This window comes from Myxocyprinus asiaticus, chromosome 27 (genome assembly GCF_019703515.2).
Source record: "Myxocyprinus asiaticus isolate MX2 ecotype Aquarium Trade chromosome 27, UBuf_Myxa_2, whole genome shotgun sequence".
NCBI lineage: Eukaryota > Metazoa > Chordata > Actinopteri > Cypriniformes > Catostomidae > Myxocyprinus > Myxocyprinus asiaticus.
Genome location: NC_059370.1, coordinates 14,992,082 through 15,012,497, shown reverse-complemented (window position 1 = coordinate 15,012,497; position 20,416 = coordinate 14,992,082). Strand labels below are relative to the sequence as shown.

At 38.2% G+C, this 20,416-nt stretch overlaps 1 protein-coding gene across 3 annotated transcripts in view; it reads right to left on the bottom strand.

Annotated features, from left to right (window-relative positions):
* Nucleotides 1–3,465: 3,465 nt before the first annotated feature.
* Nucleotides 3,466–20,416, bottom strand: part of LOC127418330 (LIM domain-binding protein 2) — a 120,623-nt gene continuing 103,672 nt past the window's right edge. For 2 of the 3 annotated variants that reach the window (XM_051658902.1, XM_051658904.1), the window contains 2 exons: nt 19,570–19,709; nt 3,466–4,957 (listed from right to left, as the gene is read on the bottom strand). In XM_051658902.1, coding sequence (XP_051514862.1) covers nt 4,727–4,957; nt 19,570–19,709 — 371 coding nt within the window. In that variant the 3' untranslated portion in view covers nt 3,466–4,726. The remainder of the gene's footprint in view (nt 4,958–19,569; nt 19,710–20,416) is intronic. The other variant, XM_051658903.1, reaches the window with a different exon arrangement.

Genomic DNA, 20,416 nt, shown 5'->3' with positions numbered 1-20,416 from the left:
GAGAAAAGGGGCCTTCTTGCCCACTGTTAGGTCTCGTGCTGTTTTGTGCATTTTGCTGGTTTGCTCTGCTTGTTCTTTCTGTGTGTGTGTGTGTGGGTATGGGTGTGTGTGTGGGTGTTTTATGGGATTAGAATTGTTTCTAATTAACACACAAAATGGAAAGAGATTCACAAATAAAAAAATGTTCCACAAATAAATTCAGTGAGATCCACAAATAAATTTAAGGACTTTCACAAAAATGAAATTAATTCACAAATATATGTGAGGAGTTTCACAAAAATAAAGTGAAACCAAATGATTGGCATAGCAGATCTTGTACAGTCAGCCAGATTAGCTATAAAGCTAATGATCAGGACACTTTACAAATGGGCAATTTTCAGCTGTCGATATTTAACAAGACATGACACACGTTTATAACTGAGGTAAAGTGATACGAACCTTAAATCACAGTATTCCCCTGATGGCGTCCATTACTTTTAAAGTTTGCAGCCTTGGAGCGTTTCTGTTAGTGCTTGATTCCATGCTCATGAGAGCTCTGTGACTCTGGTCCCACCCTGATAGTAAAACGAAGCGTGATTGGTTGAAGATAGAAAGTGCCACGATTGGTCCGAGTAATGTTGCCGTTATCTGATTGGCTTGAGTAGACGATGGGTGGAGTCCACCTTGTACATTGCCTCCAGCTCTCAGAGCAAGAAATGTTTCAGAAGTCACAAATGCACAGCAAGTGATCCACAAATGAATGCTGGACAGAGTTGTGTTGGTGAGTTAAAACATTTATTTGTAAATCATTTTTTAATTTTTTTTATTTGCAAATCTCATTTTATTTATTTGTGAATTCACTTTATTTTTGTGAAACTCCAAACATATATTTGTAAATCTCAATTAAATTTATTTGTGAACCATTATTTTATTTATGAATCTCATTCCATTTGTATGTTAATTAGAAACAATTCTAACCCCATAGTGTTTGCTCTCTGTGTTTCTGTTTCAAGTGCAGCTGATTTGCTCCACCTTTGCAATGGTGATTAGCTGTTCCTGATTGAGCTCTGGATAAAATCTCTGTGCAGACATTCAGATGGGAGCTGTCATGACTTAGAGCTGATCGTGCAGCTCCCAACTGTCTGCCACCCGCCAGACCAGACTTTGTCTGTTTTGTGCATGTGTTGTTAAAATGCAATTCATGTGCAGTTTGTGCAACACTTGAAACCACGATTAGTTTCTGTCTTTAAAGCAGACAGGTGTAGGGGTGGCCTGCCCTTTTTGTTTGAATATCATTTGTCCCTGTTTTTGTTAGTATAGGTAGGTAAGACTTTTAAAATTTTTATTTTATTTTTATTTTTCATACATTTAGGTTATTTTATTTTCTAGATTATTTTGTTCATTATTTTGGGCCAGGGGTCACACTGAAGTCTCTTTCCTGCTGCTTTTCTTTAATATTAATTGTTTACAACAATAAAAACTGTTTCATTTATACTCCGTTGTTCTCTTGCGTTGGGTCTGACCATTGAGCGGGAGTCCCTTCTTGTTGCGTCCTACCCCTGGGGGACGTAACACCCACTATTGGGGTAAGATGACCCCCTTCCTGAGGCAAGAAGGCCCCTGGGGCAAACATATCCCAGCTGTCATCTGATTTTTTTCAGAATATTTCAAATACATCTGATATCATTTTTAATTATTATTTTTTTTCTTTAAAAGAGTGTCATTCATGTAAAATACTAAATAAAATATTCTATGTAAAATGATGCATTTTGATAATTTAATTTAATAATTTAATAATGACAGACGAATCAAATAGCAGAATCCCACTCAAAGAGATATCTCAATTACACCATACCATTCTATGAATTATGTATAGGCCTATATATTTAATTGAAGGGATTTCATAATAGCAATAAACTATGAATTCAGATGGAATGATTCCACTCAACTGACTTATTGAACAATATTTTTTTATCCTACAAATATAAATGTGTTTCTGTGTCCACACATACCCTATTAATCCATAGATGTCAAAACATTTAATATCCAACAGAAAATAAATTTACAGATCACTATTAATTAAACTAATGATGAAAAATAAGATCATTTATCCTCAAAACTGTTCAGATGGAATAAATCTCACATATGTTGATGTTCAGATTAAAAGTCAAGATTAATAAGAGAATAGCCATTTAATAAATGTGTTAAGATGAAATTTAGTGGCATCTATGGTCAAGAGGAAAATTAAAGGTCAGGAGGATATCTTACCTCATGGGGCATCTTACCCCATCTTGCCCTATTTATAATTAATACAGCTGACAGAGATGTTCACCAGTGGTATTTCTCAAATCAAGTCACGGCAATTATGAAGCCAAGGTTGAGCAAAGTCAAACTTGTACTGAATTTATTTATTTCTGGATAGGTGTGGGTCAGAAAAATCTAAGCAAAAGTTTTGTAAGCACAATTTATTGGCACACAAAATGGCAAAGCATACATACAAGACTTTGGATATGACACAAAAACACCTCTGCTAAATATTTTACAAACTGTGCAGAGTTCCAATAATACAAGGTTTAAACAGTGGGTCACTGAGATTGTGTCCTTTCATTTAGTTGATTTTGGAAATATCTCAGACTGAGATGAAGTTTAGTAAATACATTTTGTAATGAAAAAGTACAGAAAAAAATGTGAAAATTATTTGGCTCTTTGTCATCATCATTATCATCACAATCCTCCTTTCAGTCATTAAAGCACATTTCACCTCTTAAAGGTCCTTTCCAAACACTTTTCAAGTCCAGTGTAACAATTAAGATAACAGTTTCACAATATATGAAAACAAGAGGGATTTTGAAGGACATAAAGCTGTATGAAACTGGCTGACCATGTTGCCAATAAGGGCACTGCATTTTTTTAGACATTAACATTTTTTTGTTTTCATAAATGTTAAAACTAGCACGAAGCTAGAAATAATTAATGTTCTTTAAACTCATACAAGCTAATGAAATTAACATTTGTGGCCTGATTTTACTGTAACCTCTTCCTAATGGTCTTAGTTTATAGTGCGGTTTTCATTCCTGAGCATGAAATCCATTATTTTTGGACAAAAAAACATGGCAAACTACAATTCGGTCAAAACAGCTGCCATTTACATCAGGGTCTGAGGACTTCAACGACATTAGATGAAGTTTTTATTTTAAAGTCATATAACCCTGGTTACTGTGCTTCCAAACTGAAAACCAAAGCCCGACATGGCCTCAAAAAAGATTTCAAAATGTCATGCAGAAACATTTCATGTTCCAGTATGAAAATAACTCATTATAGGGAGAGAGGCGAGATATGGACAAATATGCTTTTTATATGTGCCTGTCCATCAAAAAGTAACTCATTTGTACAGTACAAGGAGAACACAGAATATTCACAAATTAATAAGATAACACATATTGACTTAGAAATAAAATATGAATATTTGAATGAAAGTACAATCTGTAAATGGCAACTGCCCATGTTTTTATTTCTTCTTTGCAAGCCAAAGACAAAAGCTGTCTGTTAATACAGTCTGTTGTATTGAAGGAATAAAAGACAGTTCGCCTTTAATTGAAAGCAGAGGGAAAAAGACAATAGCTAAACGAATCTCCAATAAAAATGCAAATGTTCAGGGATTGGTCTCAGTGAATGCCTTTGCAGTTCCAGTCCCAAGTGAGAGGACAATGAACATGATTATCTCTTCAGCAATTGGTTGATGCCAAGTGTGGTTACCAACTGGAGTCACTATGGAAATGTATGTTCAACTGCAACACAGCAACATGATCACACAGGAAGTTGGCATGCTGTTTCCGATTCCGTTACCCTAGGATCGGCAACAGTATGTCAACTCACTGACATGCCCTATCTTCCATCGGACATATTTTGAACGGCTTAACAACAATTACTTTCCCTTGTGGCTTGACTGGTAGCATGTTGCATCAGTTGCATAGGAGACCACAGTTCAATTCCCATTCAAACAAGGAAGTAATCATGTTTGTATAAACAATCACAAGCATGATTAGGGGGTTTCATTTTTGTCCCTAACATTGCATTTTGACTCTACTAATGGTTAAGGTTAGATTTGGGTTTTGGTTTGGGGGTAGATTAAACAAAATAAGCATTTCTCTTCACTGTTTTACACCATGTTCAGCTGAAAACAATTAATTTTAAAACTGGCTTCTGGCGAACTCTCCTGGATATAAATGGATGTCACACTTGTTTATATGCTCTGAAACCATTACTGCCTTTGGGGGCAGTGTTTTCAAATTCGGTCAATGTATACTGATTTCGGCTAAAGAAAAATCATCACACACTTGCCGATTTTTATGTGAGATCAAGCTGAAGACAGATGGTAGTTTTTACATTGATTATTGGGCTAAAGTTGCCCCAAATTCAGGTCTCACCTGTTAAAGCAGAATGCTCTTTCAATGAATTCAGCTTGGCTAAAGTCAAGTCCACCAAAGAGTCCCATTTCTTTAGCTGCTTTTTAACCTAGATAAATTATTTCAAAAAGAATCCATTGAGCAAATATTGCTGCCAAAGTTTGGTCAGTTTTCTTAATGTCACCCAAAACATGGAGTGGAATCATCAGTTTCTGGTGAAAATGGATGACATCATTGACACCATGACATGGGATTTACATCATCGAGGGTAAAAAGTGAGGTCAGAGAGAAAGAGAGAGTGCCGCCCTGGTGGTTTAAAGGGGCACTGCTTGTGTTGTCTCCTACTGCGAGGGCTGAGAAGCTGTACTCTCGGGCTTGCTGTCCTGCCCTGTGGGTGGCTTGCTGTTCCAGGGGCTGTTATTGCCGAGCGCCGGAGAGTTTGTGAAGTCGTCATCATCGTCGAGGCCGTTGGTGGCATCGTATTGCGTGTTTTCCAGCCGTGTGATCAGACGCTCATCCTCATCGCCAAACTCCCCACCCATCAGGGTGGGCTCTCCTACCACCATCACATCCTGCAATAACAGATAGAGTAATAAAGTCAATATGAAAAAAAAAAAAAAAAAAAACAACAATAGAACAATTTGACACAAGTTTCACACTTCTGAAGAATGAGAGAGAGAGAAACCAGATTCCAGACTCAGACTTATATCAGTCAATACTATCAATGTTGGTCAGCATTAAAAGAAAGGGCTATCTGATCTCAGTGTGTGTGTGTGAGAGAGAGAGAATTGTGTAAGCACAATAAAATCCTTTAATTACATATTTCTAAAAACTAGATTTTAACAGTTTCTCTAGAAAATATGAGTGGTGTCAGGGCATTGTAAAGCTAGGGGCTTAGAAAATACTAGTTAGTTTGTAACTAACTCTTTTCTTAATTTTTTTGCACCACATGTTCTTAAGGCAAGACTTGGCTTTTAGGTCACAAGCTCTCTGTAAGTAATGTGTTGTCACATTATATAATGTTTATTAATCAAATTTGTAAACCGAAGTGTTGAAAAACCATGAATTTCAGTGTTCTTGTTACTGTTGACCTTTCAAACTTATTTTGCGTCACGTCTAATAAATTACATTTCCCTGAAAAATGATGCATAATCATTTAAATATAAATAGTATTTTATTATTTAAATTATACATATTCAAGAACTGTATCTAAAAGTAATCAGGGGTAGTACATGAATACTAATACAACAAACTTGAAAGTATGACAGTTATTAATTTTAATGCATTCGTTTTTTTTTTTTTATTGAAACCTGGACTACAAACCCTAAAGTTGTCATTACTTGATATATCAAGTTGTCTTAATTAAGTATCACTTGAAATGTCAAGTTTTGGGCTCATAGCTCAAATATTTAAGTTCATTGAAATTATTTATCTTAAAAATCCGTAGACTTAAGATTTTGAGTTTTAATACCTCAAAATTTTGAGTACAAAATTGAGGCTATGGGGAATACCCACAATGAGTTGCATTTGAATTATTTCATTATGTTTTCTTGGTCAAAGGGAAAATTTGGGGGAATTTAAATAGTTGTTATTAAAAATTCATAGGGGTTTTAGCTCTTTTTCAGTATTATTTATGTTGTTTTGTTGAATATAGTTATTTTGTGTGATGTCACCATTAGGTGTCCCATTTGGTCAAGTTGGACCCTTTTATCATTATCACAGTTCTCCTTGTGCATGTGCAACTGAAATACAGGTATATACAGTATGCATTTCTGTTGAGAATTAATTAATAACTGACCTAGGATCAGTTATCATCTTTATTTAAGCTGATGCTATTATTTGATCTAAAATTGAATCAATTCAATTAAAATTATTAAGAGTAGAAAAAACATTATTTAAATAGCAAATCTGAGTTAAGTCTACTTCCATCTAACTCATCTTATATAGTTAAGTTAATTCTATATGAACACCAAGTTAATTGAACTTAAATACTCAAGTTTTGGGAGACCCCATTACTCACTGCAATTGAGGGAACGAGTTTACTCAATCAAACGAGTGCAATGAACTTATAAGGGTTTTAAGTGTGGCATGCACCAGTGATACTGGCCAACACACACCGGGAAGTGTACCAATAAGAAATAGCAGAACGTTTTTCTCTCAGTGGAGACATTTACACTGCATGGTTATTTAAAAAAATATATATATAATAATAATTGCAAGGATTTATACCTGTGAATGTTAATCCACCTCAGTAGTATTTATAAAAGCATTTTTAAACTCCAGTAAACTTCCAGTAATAATAAACAACTGTGATTGGCCCATCCAGGCCAAAAGTTACAGGTACAAAATATCAGCGACAAGACTGAGGGATGAGAGGATGGTGATAGGCTGTCCAAGTTCCAAAAGCACCATACAAGTCGTCCTGAACTCTTGTGCCTTATATATCAATTCTTCTGAAGCCATTCGATAGTGTTGTGTGAGGGACCGACTGAAATATCAGTGTTAATTCATCATTTCCCCCATTTGAAACTGGCACGCGCGAGACATCTTTGCTTACATAAGTGCATCGAGAACGCACCTGACACTGCTACATGCTTTGTGCTGTTTGTGCTGTGATGCATGCCCAAAGTTTAAACAAGGCAGGAGAAAAGGCAGAGGTGAAGAAATTGTGCACATTGGTTCTTGCGTGTATTGTCACTATTTTTGCTGAAAGTGTGAAAGTGATTTGAGAACAGGTCAGTCTTCCACGGCCCCCTTACAATACCTTCGTGCCCCCTACGGGACGCGCCCCACACTTTGAGAACCACTGGTCTACAGGATTGATGTCTGTCACACAAAACATGAGATATGGATGTTATCTAATCAATCTTCCTTTTTATACAGTACCACTACTATTGGTCGGAGGCTTCCGTGAACATTTAGTTTATATGATGGGTTTGCGCTTCACAAGTTGAATGGTGCAATGCTCAGTTATTTAATAGTACTGAAATTGTAACTTAATGCCCATTTATGCTGTAATTATTCTACGTTGTAACTTACGCATGGCTGGTGCAACTGGCACAGGTGACTGACTCAAAAAATCTTTCAAGAAATGAGTGCCAAAGAAACAAATATGGCAGCATTCAGGTCACATACTTTTGAGCAACTGCCATAGTAATGCAAATGCACAGATCTCTCCAGACATATTAAAACTCCTAGGTATGAGCAATAGCAATAATGATGTTTCCTAAGCAAGCAACACTAAAAATGGTTTAAACCACAACATCATAACTGCAAGTACAGAAGTGGACCATTCAGTACAGCACAAGTCTGCTATCCTTTACTTTCTCGCTCTCCCTCTGGTTGCGTTCTCAGGCTCAATCGATCAGTTACCTGGAGCACACACATAGCTGACCATGTATGTCGACATGGTATACGGCATGGGAGCTCTTTATCTGTTGCTCTCTGTAAGATTGATTCTCTCTCTGTCTCCCTGTCTCTCCCTCTCTCAGTCTACCACAGGTGAACCAACTGCAAAATAAAGTTATACTGAATGTCCAACTCCATACCTTAGTTGTTGTTTTTTTTAAATGCATTTAAAATAGATTTGAAGCCATCTGGAGCCATACTGTACACTCCTTTCAAACGGCTCTTCAAATCACATCCTAAGATACATTCATACCTCACCTCCAGATGAATTATTTGTTATCATTGTTATTTAGAAAAGCTATTTAGAAAAGCTTAGATATGTAAAAAAAAAAAAAAAAAAAAAAAAAGATCCTACACCTGAACCTAGGCAACATTCCCTTAACTTGAAAAGTATTTGGAATTTGTGATAAAATCCTTTGGAGAGAGCATTCTTCACAAGTTTAAGAGATGTGTCTGGGAATTTAGGTTCGCCAAAGTCATTAGCTAGTTTTGAGAGGATTGTCGAATATTGAAATGTGAATATGGATGTAAACACTACAATATGGTTGTATTTGTGAACATTACTTTTACAGGACTTATTAATCATGATTAATGTTATTTTCATCCTATCCTAATACATTTTAACATTAAAAGTTGTATATAATAGCATAAGTTAATGCAACATGAAACAATATAAACTAACAATGGACACTTTTCATAGATTTTCATAAATTAACATAAACCAAGATTATCAAATGCTGTAAAAATATTGTAAATTGTTATTTCATGTTAATTGTCACAGTCTGTCTCCCTCATGTTTCCTAGGACTCTTATTTTGAAGTGTTTCCCCCGGACTTCGTTTCCCATCATGCACCGCCCTAATCACTGTCATCTGTTCCTGATTGTTCTCACCTGTTTTCCATTCACTCATTAGCTCTTGTTTGTATATATACCCTCTAATTTTTGCATTCTCTTGTCAGTTCTTGTTTGTTGTTGTGTTGAGTTCCTGTTTGTTGTTTTGACTGTCATAATTTTTTTATTATTAAAGCCTGCACTTAGATCCTACGTCTCCTGTCTCCTCTGAGCAACCATTCGTGACAGAAGAACTGACCATACAATATGGACCTAGTGGCTTTATTTATCCAATTGAGCCAGGTGGATTTACCCATAAAGGAATACTCCCTTCGTTTCAGCACCATTGCCAGCATCACAGGATTTGCTGAATCCCATTTCAAGTCAATTTACCGGATCGGACTAACAGCTCACCGGTGGAGGGAATTGCCAGAGACGGGAGACTACACGTGGGAGGAATATGTGAGGTTAATGTTAGAAGCTCTGGCTTCAGATGATCCTCCTCTCCCTACCCTGATCCCGGCTTCCAGGCCTCCCTCGCCTGAGTCTGCTCCACGGCATGTCACAGCCAAGTCTGAGACTGCTCCACGGCATGTCACAGCCAAGTCTGGGTCTGCTCCACGGCATGTCACAGCCACGCCTGAGTCTGCTCCACGGCATGTCACAGCCATGCCTGAGTCTGCTCCACGGCATGTCACAGCCACGCCTGAGTCTGCTCCATGGCATGTCACAGACACGCCTGAGTCTGCTCCATGGCATGTCACAGCCACACCTGAGTCTGCTCCACGGCATGTCACAGCCACGCCGGAGTCTGCTCCACGCCATGTCACAGACCACAGAGGTCATTCCCGAGTCTCTGCCTGTTCTCATGACCACGGAGGTCGTTCCCGAGTCTCTGCCTGTACTCACGACCACGGAGGTCGTTCCCGAGTCTCTGCCTGTACTCACGACCACGGAGGTCGTTCCCGAGTCTCTGGCAGTACTCACGACCACGGAGGTCGTTCCCGAGTCTCTGGCAGTACTCACGACCACGGAGGTCGTTCCCGAGTCTCTGGCAGTACTCACGACCACGGAGGTCGTTCCCGAGTCTCTGGCAGTACTCACGACCATGGAGGTCGTTCCCGAGTCTCTGGCAGTACTCACGACCATGGAGGTCGTTCCCGAGTCTCTGCCTGTACTCATGACCACGGAGGTCGTTCCCGAGTCTCTGGCAGTACTCACGACCACGGAGGCCGTTCCCGAGTTTCTGGCAGTACTCACGACCACGGAGGTCGTTCCCGAGTCTTTGGCAGTACTCTCGACCACTGAGGTCGTTCCCGAGTCTCTGCCAGTGTTCACGACCATGGAGGTCATTTCCCAATCATCCAGGACTCTTAGCCTCGAGCCTCCCATGGCTCCGCCTTCCATGGCTCCACCCTCTGAGTCTTCCACGGCTCCGCCCTCTGTGCCTCTCCAGGCTCAACCTGCCTCTGTCGACCCTTCCTTGGCTCTGCCCTCTGTGTCTCCTACGGCTCTGCCCATTCCACCACGGTCTCTGCCACCTGTGTCTCGTGGCACCACCTTCTATGGCTCTGCCCTTTAAGCTGCCACCTCCTGCTACCAGATCTCCTCCTGACCCAGTCCCAGCTCTATGGCCACCACCCAGGCCTCCAGACCCAGTACCGGCCCTGTGGCCACCTCCCAGGCCTCCTGACCAAACCTACGCCCTTGCCCTGCATTAATGTCACAAATGGTTGCTGAGAGGAGACAGGATACGTAGGATCTAAGTGCAGGCTTTAATAAAAAAATTATGACAGTTAAAAAATACAAACGGGAACTCAACACAACAACAAACAAGAACTGACAAGGGACTCCTGACACAGTTCCTGCCCTGAGGCCGCCTCCCAGACCTCCTGACCCAATTCTTACCCTGGGGTCTCCTCCCTGGCCACCTGGTCATCCTCTGGGTCCCTTTCCTCACCAGTATCTTCCTGCCTTCCTCAGCCATCTTTGGGGCGCAAGGAGTCGCCCCTTAAAGGGCGGGTTATGTCACAGTCTGTCTCCCTCATGTTTCCTAGGACTCTTATTTTGAAGTGTTTCCCCCGGACTATGTTTCCCATCATGCACTGCCCTCATCACTGCCATCTGTTCCTGATTGTTCTCACCTGTTTTCCATTCACTCATTAGCTCTTGTTTGTATATATACCCTCTAGTTTTTGCATTCCCTTGTCAGTTCTTGTTTGTTGTTGTGTTGAGTTCCCGTTTGTATTTTTTGACTGTCATCATTTTTTTATTAAAGCCTACACTTAGATCCTACGTCTCCTGTCTCCTCTCAGCAACCATTTGTGACATTAATGCAGGGCAAGGGTGTAGGTTTGGTTTGAAAGTTGGTAGGGACATATTGCAAGGAGGACATTATTGAAAATGTTGAAATTAAGAATGCGAGAAAGTATAGTGTCTATAGGCACGATATTTCCTCATATAACAAGTCTCATTTTCTATACCTCTGCCCCACCATATTAAATATTAGCCTTTTTTTCACTAGCAATATTTTGATCATGAAGGTCTAATTTTATTTCCTGTATTTTATTAGAAAACATGCTTTTCATATCTACCCCGATGTTCTTCATAAATGTGCAAAATAAAACATTTATTGGCTAAATGTATGCTATACATCGTGTGCAGAAAATATGAAATACTGTATTAGTTAAAAATGCAAACATCCTTGAGCTGACATAGACCGACTCATTTTGATGAGCTGCTTGCTCGACTCTCTTACACACGTCTATGTCGTCATAGAATCACACAGATACCAGAAGCGTGCCTGATATTTTATGCTCCCTGTATCTTTATAAACTTTATGGATGAATGCATTAAAATCATACCACAAGTTAATTTGTATTCCGAATTTTTTTTTGCCCAACTGGCCATCACTAAATTCTTAATTTGGGATGGCAATCAGTTGTCTGTGCAGTTATACTAGCATTTATACTATGTAACGAGGAGGAGGGCGTGGCCGAGCCATGATGATGCATGGCCGGCACTGAATCAGCTGATCAGTGGGAGAGCGAGATAAAGGGGAGACGGAGGCGCAGGTTCAAGAGAGAGAGAGAGAGAGACGCACATGGCTGCGCTGCATGTGTGTCTGTGTCCTTATGTTTAATGTTGTTTTAAGTTCAATTATATTATTAAAGTTTATGATTACTGTTAAGCCGGTTCCCGCCGCCTCTTTGCCCACCTTTGTGTGCTTCTCTCTCGAACCGGTGCCTCCGCTCTCCCACTGATCAGCTGATTCAGCGCTGGCCGTGCACCATCATGGCCTGGCCATGCCCTCCTCCCTGTCACATACTAATATATACTAGCATTTTTTGTAGCAAAAAAGCCCTTATACAGTATCACAAATGACTGTAATTGGTGCATCCTGAACCGCGCTGAGAAAAGTAACAGGTGCAATGTGACAATGCCTTTTATTCACTGCTTCAGAAGATGTTGGACAATAACTCACATATAAATAATGATACTGAGAATTTTTAATAGTCATTAAAATGAAAATTAAAACATTTTGTTGTAAAGTTGTAAAATTGCCCAAATGTTGGTCAGAACATTTTATATGTTCTACAAGTTGATAGGGACATGTCCCTATCCCTACCTAAATCCAATGATGCAGGGGTTTTCAAACTGGGGTCCGGGGACCCCTAGGTGGCTGCAAGGGGCTGCCATGTCCAATTTCAGAAAAGTGTAAAAAAAAAAAAAAATTTTTATAAAATAGTAAACATTTACCAAATTATACATTATTACTGTTTCTTTCAGCCTTCTAATGACTAAAAATAAGTTTAGATTGAATTGAAAATGCTTTTCTTCAGGTTACATGTAACATTACTATAATAGTGGGAAGAAAAATATATATACTGTCAACTTAATCTACAGTAAATTTATATAATATTTATTCATTTATTTTTGTTTTAGTACAATGAAAATATAAAAGCCATTTAATTTTACATTTTAAAATGGTATTTTATTTTCTAATATACATTTCTAATATAATGTAAATTTATAGTAAACAAGTTTTTTATAATATATTTTCTTTATAATATGCATAATATTTTCACACAGTATAAATGGGTATTTAGATATTAAAACATATTGCTCTCTTTATATTTTAGGAAGGGGTCCCTCGCATGAGAATCATCCTATTTGGGCATTCTTGACATTAAAAATTTTGAAAACCCCTGACTTAATGCATTCAATCTAAAAAATACAACCCTATTGTAAAGTGTTGCCAAATTTTAATATTTTGATGAGCTCTTTTTAAATGCTATCACAATGTACTGTAATAAATATGCTTTAATCCACAAATTACATTAATTTAAAGTTTAAATTTGTGTTATGCTTTACAATAAGGTTGTACTGTATGTGTTAAAGGGATAGTTCATCCAAAAATGTAAATTCTCTCATCATTTGCTCACCCGTATTCCATATCAGATGTGTATGACTTTCTTTCTTCTGCAGAACACAAATGAAGATTTTAGAAGAATATTTCAGCTCTGTTGGTCCTCACAATGCAAGTGAATGGTAACCGAAACTTTAAAGCTCCAAAAAGGACATAAAGTCAGCATAAAATTCATTCATACGAATTCAGTGGGTAAATCCATGCCTTCTGAAGCAATATGATAGGTGTGGGTCAGAAACAGATCAATATTTAAGTCCTTTTTTTTTTTTTTTTCCTTTTTTTTTTTTAATTGCTATAAATCTACGCTTTCACTTTCACCTCCACATTCTGGTGTGGCAGTGTCTTTCACTTTCACGATTTATAGTTTATAGTTATATAGTTTCTCATCCACACCTGTCATATTGCTTCAGAGGATATGGATTTAAACACTGGAGTCGTATGGATTACTTTTACGCTGACTTACGCTTACGCTTTTTGGACCTTCTGAGTTCTGGTCGCCATTCACTTGCATTGTATGGACCTACAGAGCTGAGAAATGTTTCAAAAAATCTTCATTTGTGTTCTGCAGAAGAAAGAAAGTTATACACATTTGGGATGGCATGAGGGTGAGTAAATGATGAGAGAGTTTTCATTTTTGGGTGAATTATCCCTTTATTATTGGATAACACCAGAGTTAACATAAACTGACAATGTAATGCATTTTAACAATAAAAGTTGTATTTTCTAACATTAGTCATTTGATTTATTGTATTCAACAATGAACACTAGAATATTTTTAAATACAGGTTTTATATTAACAATTTGTCATTCATGATACTTAAAGCAGTAACTAATGTTAACCTATACAACCTTATTATAAAGTGATATTTGTTTTAAAAATGTAAAGAAACTTCAGAAATTATGACACTTTCTCTGCGTATGAACACAGCAAACAATGTAGGATGAAGTTGTACACAGCCACTGATCTAGAGTCAGCTCTTCCCTTCTCACTAGTAATCAAGGTTTGGTATTTTAAAAGGGGAATCTGATCCTAGACCAGCAGTTACAGGTGTGCATTATCCCAGAGCAGCAATTTTAAACTGCCAAAATTCTCAATCGCAAACATATGCATAGACATATACACGTCACGCCAATTGCCAGCCTTATATACCCCCTGCCTATGCCATCAAACCTTCTAGCTTCCATTTATTCCTCTCCCCAGCACCCTGCTGTGAGAGTTCTCGTTCCCTTCACACTCTTGGACCTGCTCCCCTTTTCATATTCAGCTCTTTTACCATTCTGTCAGTATTTATTTGAGCAATGACACTCACGTCGTCTCGTAAGGGGTCTGGCTAAGACTCCAGAGTCACTGTCAGTCCTTCCCACCCTTCTGCTTCTTAATTACTCTCACTCATTTAGGTAGGCTTTTTGACTAAATAACAATATCCACACACCGATTTGACAATTTGCAAAGCTAATTAAGCCATTAGCTGAAATGTTACCGATTTAAAAAAAGCGAGCCGCTTGCCAACGAGCCTTGAATTTGCCATCTGTTTTTGAACGGCATCTGTCGCCCTGCAGTCTGGGTGTTAAACCAAGTTCCCAGATCACAGATATACACACACACATACAGAAACACCAGTGCATCCTACAGGTTTCCAGCTGGTGGTTTGACAGAGAGCTCTAATTGCTATCAAATGTACAGGCTGTCCGGTGCTCTTGTCTAATTAGATGTAGCCTGTGGCTAAAACTGCACTGCGCCATCCAAAAACAAACCGACTACTATCACTTTCAATGACCAATCAAAGATCAGCTCCTGATCCCTGGGACATATCTGAAATCTATGAGCAAAACAACTGCAAAACTGATGCATGTACAGTCCCTTGCTAGAGCTGGTCATTATTTAAGACTCAAGACAATTTTTCATCCATGCACATTAGGTTATATGAATGAAGTTCCTGTTGCTCAACTGCAAGAGCATGGCACTAGAAATGCAAAGGTAATGGGTTCGATTACCAAGAAGCACACATACTGACTAAATGTATAGCTTGAATGTGCTTTAAATCGCTTTGGGTAACATTTTCATTATTCTCCAGAGCCAAACTCGACTAATAATACTTCCAGCCCAAAATGTCAACCACAAGGGGGCACTGTTGTAATATTGCTCAATGCAAGTTCCCCCTCGCATCTACCCCCACCCAGTGGTCACATGACAAGCTCATTGTGATTGAGCTCACGTAGGAGGGCGATCAAGCAGCATGCGATGACTACACAGACAAAGCCAAGTGGCCACGCTACATATGTAACCAGTGTGTTCCTGTCCACGACGCATGGCGACATGGCTTACAATGAGGCTCACTGCTTTCGAATGGGGAGTGAAATGAAAGGAATGTTGTGACACATACACGTACTCGTATGACCACAACACACACACACACACACACACACACACACACACACACACACACACACACACACACAAATTGCCAATTGGGGCAAGAAAAAAAAAAACAATTTAAAGGTAAAATAAGTGTATTTTTCTTGCACCACTGGCAAATAGTTTTATTTTTTTTCATAAACTACAATACATTTAGTTAGATTTCTCTGAAAACAAGCCTAAATATCTTAATATCAAGAAAAAAGTATTTTGTTTCTTGTTGCAAGGATGTCTAGATAAATGTTTAGATGTTCAGATATTTTTTTTCAGTGTATACTGCACATTAAAATATTTTCGTTCATTTTATTTCAGCAATTTTGTGTGCATCCCATTAGAAAAAATAAAATAAAAAAATCATATTATATTAAGCATAGGCTAAATGTAGATGTCCTGTGTTGTGACACACTAAACTCAATCTAAACTATTATAAACAACATTTTGCTGATTATTTCATAATTATTATGCTTGCATTTTTTTCGTAATACTAATTGAGAAACATCATGGAATATTTGTACTGTTAAAAATGTATTTGTCACACCGCAGGGCCATTAAAGTGAAAAAAAAAAGTGTTTTAAAAAAAGGTGAAAAACCTACAAGAATGGGCGAAGAGTTTCAGGATCTAAAATATACTCTTTCCCTTATACATTCATTTAAACTGAAACCTAAAATCTTGATGATGGGTAAAAGAAAGTCCAAAGATACTTACCCATACTGTATGTAAATATAATGTCAGTCATGTTAAATTATATATATATATATATATATACAGTTGTGCTCAAAAGTTTGCATACCCTTGAAGAATTGGTAATATATGTACCATTTTTAAAGAAAACATGAGTGAGCAGGCAAAACACATTTTTTTTACTTCTTATGGGATTCATATTTAACTGTAGGTTATAACAGAATGGCACAATCATTAAACAAAACATGGCAACAAGGAAAAAAATGAAATGACCCCGGTTCAAAAGTCTGAATACCCTTAGTTTTTAATACTGTGTATTGCCCCCTTTAGCATCAATTACAGCGTGCAGTCTTTTGTAATAGTTGTCTATGAGGCCCCAAATTCTTGCAGGCGGTATAGCTGCCCATTCGTCTTGGCAAAATGCCTCCAGGTCATGCAAAGTCTTTGGTCGTCTTGCATGAACTGCACGTTTGAGATCTCCCCAGAGTGGCTCGATGATATTAAGGTCAGGAGACTGTGATGGCCACTCCAGAACCTTCACCTTTTTCTGCTGTAACCACTGGAGGGTCAACTTGGCCTTGTGCTTATGGTCATTGTCGTGCTGGATAGTCCAAGGGCGTCCCATGTGCAGCTTTCGTGCAGAAGAATGCAAATTGTCTGCCAGTATTTTCTGATAACATGCTGCATTCATCTTGCCATCAATTTTCACAAGATTCCCCGTGCCTTTAGAGCTCACACCCCCCCAAAAACATCAGTGAACCACCACCATGCTTCACAGTGGGGATGGTATTCTTTTCACTATAGGCCTTGTTGACCCCTCTCCAAACATAGCGCTTATGGTTGTGACCATAAAGCTCTATTTTGGTCTCGTCACTCCAAATTACAGTGTGCCAGAATCTGTGAGGCGTGTCAAGGTGTTGTCATTTGTGGCATTGGCACAGTAAAGGCTTCTTTCTGGCAACTCGACCATGCAGCTCATTTTTGTTCAAGTATCGTCGTATTGTGCTCCTTGAAACAACCACACCGTCTTTTTCCAGAGCAGCCTGTATTTCTCCTGAGGTTACCTGTGGGTTTTTCTTTGTATCCCGAACAATTCTTCTGCCAGTTGTGGCTGAAATCTTTCTTGGTCTACCAGATCCCCAAATTTTCCACTTCTTAAGTGATTGAACAGTACTGACTGGCATTTTCAATGCTTTGGATATCTTTTTATATCCTTTTCCATCTTTATAAAGTTCCATTACCTTGTTACGCAGGTCTTTTGACAGTTCTTTTCTGCTCCCCATGGCTCAGTATCTAGCCTGCTCAGTGCATCCATGTGAGAGCTAACAAACTCTTTGACTATTTATACACAGACACTAATTGCAATTTAATAAGCCACAGGTGTGGGAAATTAACCTTTAATTGCCATTTAAACCTGTGTGTGTCACCTTGTGTGTCTGTAACAAGGCCAAACATTCAAGGGTATGTAAACTTTTGATCAGGGCCATTTGGGTGATTTCTGTTAACATTATGATTTAAAAAGGAGCCAAACAACTATGTGATAATAAATAGCTTCCTATGATCACTATCCTTAAATAAAATACTTTTTTTTTTCTTTTTTTTTTTTTTGCATGATCAGTAATATTTTCAAAATCAATGCCAAAATTACACAATTTCTGCCAGGGTATGCAAACTTTTGAGCACAACTGTATATTTTATTTTTTACAAAAAACAGTTACTTGGATGTTACCATATGGAGCACAATTTCTGGTTACCTGACAAACCACTTTAACAGTGTAAATATTGGCATCGGCATCTGCATCTGTTATATAAAAACTTATCAGCCTACCACTATAAAAAAATCTCAGCTGAAAGGTGCCTGAGCCACCACACAAAAAACTCCATCACATCACAACTTTTAAAAGCATCTTTAGTCTGTGTCATCAGAACATACAAACAGCTCTGTGTTTGACAGACTGAACTGGAATGCGAGAACGCGTCTCTCCTCTCTTAATCTCCTCTACAGCATTCATGTATCCAATTGTCCCTGAACTCCAGGGGAAAAGCCAAGCACTACAAATCCCATCATCCATCTGCAAACAAATTTACCTCACAATACCACTCCTCAAAAACAGATTTGGCACTCGTGGGTTGCATGTTTGACCCTATAGTGTGCACGCTGGGGGAATACATTGACAGACAGACTAATGCCTGGAGAGGAAGCCAGGAGGATAAAGAGGCACTCTGGGATAAATGCCTCTGAATTGGGGTTAAATACTGTAAGTGGGTTATATAGGAATTGAAAATGAGGGCTAAGGAGTCTTTCTCCCAGTGAAGGCATTGAGAGTGTATTTACTTTGGCATAGGAATCTAAATTGAATATGTTTTTGATTTGTATGACGGCCCATTACCAAAAAACTCAAACCATAGAAAAACTGATATCACAATGTGACAAATCATAACTGCATTGTATTGTCTCATTAGTTGTGAGAGATACAAAATCAGTGCACTGGCTAAGTTAAATACTGGTCACCGCTATACAACTGAATTAAAGAGATAGTTAACCTAAAAATGAAATTCTGTCATCATTCACCTACCCTTCTGTCTTTCAAAACCCAAAAAATTATTTTCAGCATTTTTGAGTCCGTTATTTATTTATTTTTTTCAATAAAAAAATCAGAATATTCCTTATAACAATATACATTTATTTTGGCAAATAATTTGTACTTGCTTTAACAATAAACCTCACTAAATTTAGTTCGATTCATCCTTAAAACAAGAAGAAAAAAACAAAACTATTTACCAATGTGTCATAAACAAGTCTTAATATCTTTTTCAATCTTGTTATAAGGATATTTAGATAACTGAAAACAACAACACAAAAATACTGATTACTTTTACGCTGACTTTATGTTCTTTTTGGACCTTCTGAGTTCTGGTCACCATTCACTTGCATTGTATGGACCTACAGAGCTGAGACATACTTCTAAAAATCTTCATTTGTGTTCTGCAGAAGAAAGAAAGTCATACACATCTGGGATGGCATGAGGGTGAGTAAATGATGAGAGAATTTTCATTTTTGGGTGAAATATCCCTTTAAGCAGAATGTTAGGGACTTACAGCCTCAGTCACCATTCACTTTTATTGTATGGAAAAAAGTGCAGTGAAAGTGAAGGGTGACTAAGGATACATATTGCTCAACATACTTTGTGTTTCACAGAATAAAGAAATCCAGTAAGTAAATAATGACAGAACTATCCCTTTAAGCTCTTGTCAAACAACTATCACTATGAATCAAATCTATAGCAGCACATGCAAATGTTCTGAAAGCATTATCATATCCTAGGACAGCGAAATTGGCTAAATGGTTATTTATTATTTTTTTTCCAAGACTGTATGGATGTGTGTGTGTGTGTAAAGAAGAAGAGTTGATGCTTACAGGTACCTGGCTGGTCAGACTGAAGTTGTTGGCAGGGCTGCGTTTCTTGCTGCCAGCGTTGTTGCCTAGGCTACTGTTAGACGCACTGCCGGCCGAGTTCTTTCTCTTTCTTCTCTTGGTTGTGGTCTGTCGAGTGGGCTCTGCTCTCCACCAAACACACAAACAGACACACACAAACACACACAGAGCATAAGTATTTATATACTGCAAGTGCACACATCCATATTCACACACACACACACATGCCACAATACAAAACAGTACATGCACACAATGCACGCAGAGGAAGATGAAAAAAGCACATTGATTTTTTTTAAAAGTGCAAACAAACAACTATGAGTGATTACACAAGGACTTACATACAAATGCAACATGCTTTGCTTTCTTTGAGAGGTAGAGCATTCAAACATCTCCCAAGACATGCACTAGTAAGAAAGAACCTCTGCTTTCATTTGCATAATGTAAATGCTCAACAGTGAACAATGCAGTCTCTGCAGCCAGTCATGCATACACACTTATTTCATTAATGTTTAAATGCAGTCTGAGTCCACTTATGAAAATTGCTTCTATTTTACATTATTTAATAATAAGGTGTTTTTCCCAATACAAATGATATTTCAGTCTAGCAATTTGAGTGAAACCCTGAAAAATGAAAATGAACTTAAAAATGTCATATTATTTGTTCACCTTTGCTTTATTGACACCGTACACTCGTGCTGTAAGGGATTGTATTTGTCCAAAAATTTGTCCATTATGATCCATGTAATTCCAGCATGATTTGAGAATGTTTCAAAGAGCATTGTGTGTGTTCCAGCAGAAGCAAAGAAATCTGACCTTTTGTACAAAG